This window comes from Perkinsus marinus (genome assembly GCF_000006405.1).
Source record: "Perkinsus marinus ATCC 50983 genomic scaffold scf_1104296958712, whole genome shotgun sequence".
In the NCBI taxonomy this organism is placed as follows: Eukaryota; Perkinsozoa; order Perkinsida; family Perkinsidae; genus Perkinsus; species Perkinsus marinus.
In genome coordinates this window covers 582,751-589,678 of record NW_003206658.1, presented here as the reverse complement: position 1 = coordinate 589,678, position 6,928 = coordinate 582,751, and the positions used below count along the sequence as shown (strand labels likewise).

At 47.6% G+C, this 6,928-nt stretch overlaps 1 protein-coding gene across 1 annotated transcript; it reads right to left on the bottom strand.

Annotated features, from left to right (window-relative positions):
- Positions 1-2,758: 2,758 nt before the first annotated feature.
- On the bottom strand, positions 2,759-3,201 carry Pmar_PMAR011637 (hypothetical protein; the record flags this gene model as incomplete). The annotated part of the gene is made up of 2 exons (XM_002773744.1): positions 2,759-2,910; positions 3,072-3,201. The coding sequence occupies 2 exons, from the start codon at positions 3,199-3,201 to the stop codon at positions 2,759-2,761; spliced, it is 282 nt and encodes a 93-aa protein (XP_002773790.1).
- Positions 3,202-6,928: the final 3,727 nt, after the last annotated feature.

Genomic DNA, 6,928 nt, shown 5'->3' with positions numbered 1-6,928 from the left:
TGCAGAGTTAGTGCCGAACATTTTTTCTCTACACTATTAGGTTGATCGATAGACGGTTTGAGCTACTAGCTTAATCGAAAGACGATTTTAATGGCGTCACGTTTTGCTCATTGCTCATCTTTACCACTACCTTATCTCTCCTTATGTCGAGTTCTCCCAGTGAGCAGGCTCACGTACAATATCGGAATATCCATGGAAACTAAGCTTTGCATTAGGAGCAGTTACAGGGTTGTCGATTTCATGGAAATCGCAAGGCCATTTCTGAAATTGAAATTCCATACGGAAATTTCCATGAAATTTGTTTCAAAGGTGGAAAAAGAAATTTAGCTCCGCCGGTACCGGCGGAGGCCTTGTTTCTCTGAGAATCTCTGCTTGGTCTTGTCGAAAAACTCCTTCGAACAGAGTTCCCCAGTTTCTCTAAAAATATCAGCCCTGATCTTTTTTTGCTTCTCCATATGTGAGTGACTTGTACCCCGGATGAAGCGAGCCTAGGAGCGCGTTGGTGCTGTTAGTAAGTAGTGTCTCTGAGACTCCGGTTCATAGCCGTAGCTAGAGCAACAAGATTCTTATGAAATGATCCCCAGCTTGCACCTTAAGCAAGAAGTGCAAAATCTTGGGAGTGAACTTGAGGTGAGGATACCAGCAACATGTTGTGAAACGGTTATGACATCTGTCGAGCGTCATTTCAATCGATCTCTCCTTGAATCGGTCCTGATCGCGAATGCGATGGTCAATTCGTTATGTCTTGTATAGCGTCTAATTGAAGTTTATATATGAATTTGGGTAGAAGTATACAGAAATGAATAAGAAATACCAAAATTTCCTCTCAGAATTTCTTCATATTTTCATCACCAACACCTTTGCATACTTTCACATTCGCGTTTGAACCTTGGCGTCAAGTGATTCACATTGTTATCATGTTGATGTTCGAAATCTTAATAATCGACGGTGTTGGAGATTAATACTCTCAAACTAGGTGTATATAATCGTGCGTGAAAAAATAACATTTTCGAATTCTCATTACATACTCTCACACTTTCAGCAAATGCATTGCTTCCCAGTTATTAATTCTAAAAGCCTCCCAACACTACAATTCTACTCTTTTCAATGCATTACTAAACCTACATCGTGCGTAATTTTATCACGTTTTCGAACATTTTCAACTTCTGTCGTTGCTTCCTATTCGTTTTAGTTCACCACGTTCATAATAGGTATCATATTCATACCTCAACGGTCTTTGACGAAATTGCTATGTTCGATTTGGATATGATCCGAAGCTAAACCCAGAAGCAGTGAAATTTCAGGTGAGTTGAAATTTCATTGAAATGATCGGTGTTGGAATATATGGAATCGCTTTCCTCAGCTGCTGATCTCAGAAGAGTTTCCTATACAGTGTTGAAGTGGGAATATATCTAATCGCTTTCCTCAGCTGCTGAGCTCTTTCCTATACAGTGTTGGAGTAGGAATATATAGAATCGCTTTCCTCAGCTGCTGAGCTCAGAAGATTTTCCTATACAGTGTTGGAGTAGGAATATATAGAATCGCTTTCCTCCAGGGTTTGCCCTTTGGGCACGGGCGGAAATTTCCGAAGGAAATTTTCGAGAAAATTTCAGAAATTTCCGTTGAGGCTGGAAATTCTTGGAAATTTGCTAAAAATTCCCAAAAAATCGTGCCCAGGGTAGTAGAGAGGAGAGAAGTAGTTCAGATTCATTCATAATGGCCGAATAAAGCTAGTGAAGGCGTTCGCAGGTGTCTACTGGTCACTATGAATACATCTTGCGGTTACCCTCAGTCTAAGGGCCTCAGATATCGATCAGGTGGGCGTGCGCGTGAGCCTCTCAAGAGTTAGCGATTCTCCAACTATCTTGCAATCTTGCGTTCTCTCTCTCGAGAGTCGAATAGTGTCGGCGTAGCTCCAGTTATTTTCACGGTTGGCGCTATCGACCTACTTGGCTGGAGTCCAGTGGACTAAGTCCACCATATCTTGCGTTCTATCGAGTACATCTTCGGCGGTAATCTTCGCATTCACACGTTAGCTGTAACTCGCACGAATTTGCGTCACTTTGGATAAGCTGCTGAGCCCCAGCATGATGGACGGTATCCGAGGTGGAGACCCATAGCCTATGGGTTTGGGCCCTATGGGCCATAGGGCGTAGACATCGATCACTTTCTCCCGTAATTCAGGATGATTATGGTGGTCCACCATTGGTGGATGAAAAACGAGATGAAATATCTCATTTCCCCTCTAAGAGCCCAAGCTTGTGCTCACGTTCGACCCAGAACAGTAGACTCAGTTACCTAGGATACAAACTGAAGCAGAACTCGGCCAGCCTCGGCCAGACTCGTATAACACCCTAAGATGACATGGCTAGTATAGCGGGCCGAAGGGCCGCGATTTCTCTGGTTCAAACCACCCTATTTGCCAAATAGTATTTGGCATGACATACGTTGGGCCCGGAAGTGGCATACGTTGGGTCCGGTGGGCATACCTGGCTGATCGCATGTCTCGCGCGCCCGCGTGGCGTGCGAGATTTACACGGAAATTTCCATTTCCACCGTTTCCGAAATTTTCCGTGATAAAATTTCCTTTCCGCGAAATTTTGACGCTTGCCCGCCCAAAGGGCAAACCCTGCTTTCCTCAGCTGCTGAGCTCAGAAGAGTTAGTAACCATACTTTGGTGCTTCAATGTTGGGGCCGCTTGAGGGGGTGGTCTTTCCTCTAGCACGCGGTTATACTCTTCAACTGAACGCCTCGCCATTTAGGCCGCCTGCCTAACCGCCGCCTCACCCAACTCAGCACGAATGAACTCGTCATAGGTCTCCTGAGCTGCCTCCTCAGGATCACGACGCACCAAGGGGGCCCGAGGGCCCTCCCCCTCCGCTCGGGGCAGAGTGGGGGTAGAACCAGAAGCTGAACCAACCATCTCGTAGTTGTAATCGTTCGTAACAAGGAGCTGCTACCAAAAAGGTGTCGGGGTATCGGTCGATGAACTCTAAGAACAACACAACAAGGGAACTCGAGCTAGAGCAACCAATACTACGACCCTAGGACAATAACAGTAAGCGCACTACCTGCACTTAAGTTCTGTACGAATACACACTTAGCAGCACAGTAATCGATATTGGGCTCATCCGCTATAATGAGGAAAGCGAAGGTTTGATGAGATAACAAGGGTGCAGGCAAACTGGACCCGCAACACATGCCGTCACAATTGCAGCACACGCTGCACAAACGTTAGCTGTCCGCGCACGCCCACTGTGACAGTGGCACTGTCCGTGCGCCAGCCACACGCCCCCCCCCTTTCCCGAGGATGAATCGGAATCCGATTATCGGATCGTCAAGCTGTTGCACAGCGGCGGGCGAAATACGTTTCAAATAGTGTAAGTGAAGCGGACGGGGCCGCCGGCTACCAACAGTACGATCAGTGTAAACTTTCGGAGACATACAGAACACAATCCGGCAAGACTCAAAAAATCGATGAGGCTTCCGCAGAAGACCGAAACGGCGAACCAGCCACACTTCGCCGACATCCGGAAGACCACCAGAAAGTGGCGCGATAGGAGAATGTGGTGCAGAAGGAGAGGACGGAGTCAATGCTGGTAGCGGACGAAAGGCCGGATCCAGACCGGGATAAGGCCAGGCAGGATAGGAGAAAATCAGAGCGTGAGGATGCAGGGGTCCGCGGCAATTCGCCGCTCCAACCGGGCGGCGAATCCTAATTTTCTAAATCCTAATCCGAATTTTCTAACACTCCAACCGCACAGTGAATCACCGGAGCACGAGATAACATTCCGTCAACCGTTGACGGAACGCAGTGAAGGGCTGACGACTTCGGCGAGCAGTGTCGGATTGGTGTCGGTCAGAAAGCACTGGCGCAGTGAGAGTTGGGCATTGACAACTACCACTCCGCGACGATAGCGGGCATCTTAGCCGAGAATAGTCACCAGAGGCATAGACCTCGCCAGGGTTAAGGTACGTGCGTCGTAGTCTACGATATCGACCGGAGAGAGAACCTCCGGATCTATTGTTCCAGCAACGAGTAGAGCAAGACATAGCAAGCATAGAGACCATTCCATGATAGGATTCGGATACCTACCTTTCATGGCCGGGCTCGCAGATGGACCACCATAAGACCTGTCTTTCCTGCTTGAAATCACGAAGATCCTCCCTAGGCAACTCCGAGTTAGAAGAGTGATTATGAAGTCTCCATCTGGTGTGCTCCTACTGCTGCAGGCTGGTCTTGTATGACTCATTGATGCATTCAGTTTGGCATGCAGGCTAGGAGAGAGCCTCCTACGACCAGAGAATCCACCACCATGTGATGACGCCACGAGGAACGCTATGTTACACTTACTGACGGACATTTGGGATATTGGCTAGCCGCTGAGCTTGCATGATTGCACTTCGGGAGTGGATACGGCCAGCAGCCATCAGCGCTAGCCAGTTGGTCCGCCGGTTTGAATTCATTACCTATGAAGGCTACGAGTGATGCTAAGAGAGTCCATGACGATCCAAAACTCACCAAACTTGAGTGATCTGTGTCGAATATTCTTACCAGTAACAATGCCATGATTTTTCATGAAGTTCAGTCCTTCAATCAGGTTGCCACGATTACAGCCATTCGATCTGAAGATGAATTGGATCTTAGCTGTCATTCAGAGAACGCGTTGCCATTGTCCGCGGTTGAATGCATATCCCTCACTTAAGACATCCATTAGCACGATTGCAGCATGAAGTGATGTAACCGAGTGATAGGATATTTCTGAAGCTACCGCCGGATTTGATGCACAGACGATCATTAAACGTTCCGGTTGAGCCACTAACCCAGCAGTTATGACAGGCAGTGCCTGTCAGGCACTTCGGTCCCAGAAAGATGAACCTCCATCCAGGAGTTGCGATAACAGCAGTAAAAAAGGCTACCTCACATGCCCAATGACTCCAGCACAAGAGGCAAACTTCTACCGAGCATCAAAGTCACTTGGTGAATTCGTCAACACCGGTTCTGTGGATCCGAGGAGGCGAATTTCGTCATCAAAAGTCGAAGAGGGCTTCAGATCGTCAAGAGACCCAGTAGGGACATCTTTGATTGACGTACCTGCCGAGTAGTAGCACTGGTTCTCGACTTTGCCGCTCGAGCCGTAGTGTTGACCATGAAGTTCATAACGTACCTTTGAAAGGCGGCTGATCTTTGGAGGCCGTCCATGAGTTCTGCATCGAGTTGATCTTGTCAACCATGGATTGCAATAGAGCCGGCTTAGTGTTGTTAAAGAGCTCAATCAAAAATTCATTTGGCTCTCCTTCCTGCAGAAGCACCTCTCCCAGCTGATCTTGGAATCGGGAGAAATGTTCAGTGTGCTCATCGGGGGTATAGACAGAACCTCAAAAGAGAACCACAACGCTTGAGCGAATACATTAGAAGCATTCATACCACTCAAGTCAGTGATCTTGTCGAATACTCCTCGGATGTTCGGACTCTCACCTTGAGATAGGGTAATCAAGGAGCACAATCCGACGAAAAAGAGAGAATTGCTCATATGAAAGGGAGAAGAATAGCAGAGCCGAAATCTAACAGACCATTACGTTGAAAATGTACTCGTCTGGCGCAAACGGGATGTTTATTTCAAGAGTAGCTGATACAGTTGTAGAGCCAGTGACTGCCTTGAAGTACTTGCCGCTCGGTGGAGGGAACTTAGCATCAGACTGGGTAGCCAGCGAAGCAATAATAACAAAATGAAGCAGGATCGCGACCATGACGAGCGTATGGGCTTTGTTACGAGGATGATATGAGTTGCTCAACCAACACAAATGAGAGGAGATACAACTAAGAAAGAGGAAAAGACTTTTCCGAAAAGTTAACTCGGGATTGCAAAGTCCTCGCATCTTGTGGAAGCGAGAAGCGGCTTGCGGGTTCATGTGGGACTCTCGCGTGAGTACGTGAGTGTGTCCATGGTAGAACATATGGTATGTCACGCACTGCGTGCGCAATTAGTTCCAGGAAAGGTTTTCGGAGGAGTACTATGCCTAACGCAAGGCATTCAGTGAATCTTGCGGAAGATCTCGTTTCGACTTTTCGAAGTCTTGGAAAGGCTGATACATTGAAAGGCACAGGGGCGTGTAGGCACCTCATGCGAGATTTCATCTTCTTACGTCCAAGTCGGTCGTGTATCATATTGATACTATCAATATGAAGTCCGCCTAATTGGCGAGCTATTCCTGCAGATTCATATTCACTAGACCTTCGTGACGAAGGGGCGGAGCTCACTGAGTCCACGTCCATGGATTCAACCAATGAATTTTACCTAGGTTCGGTTTTTGGTTCGATCCCCGGGTAGGAGTGCTACCGTAGGACATTTCTCTATCATTAAAGTTTTTCGTGCATATCTTTTCGAACTGTTCGCATAATCGAGCTCACCGATCTTTCCCAATGCCTCTCCATATAGAGGAGTCGTTGGACCTATCTGATAACCTCCCACGTTTCGCAGATAAGCCAGAATAATTCTGCACACAGCACGCACAACGCGAAAGTGCCTGTTGTTGCGGTATATGCTCCGCTCGTTTCGCTCGCTCCGCAACTCCCCGTCGTGGAATTCGGAGATCCGGCTTCCCGAATACCGCTCGCCCAGCGGTGCTGGGTATTATTGGGAGAAAGTTTCTCCCAAGACACCACCACTAAGTGAAACAAGCAGAATCACCGCTGCCTTGCCCTCAGGAAGCTGAACCTTCTGAACGACTCGGAGGAAGGGTCTCCATAATCACCGATAAGGTTAATTCAACTTCCATCCGACCCGTTGTTTGGGAGGCATCAGTCATCAGTTGATCATCACCATTCCCTCTTGTGTTACGAGTCTAGATATTCTACACATCTTCCGTTACCGTTCGTTGCCGTTACCATGGCGAAGAAACTCACCCAATATTTCAATAAATTTAT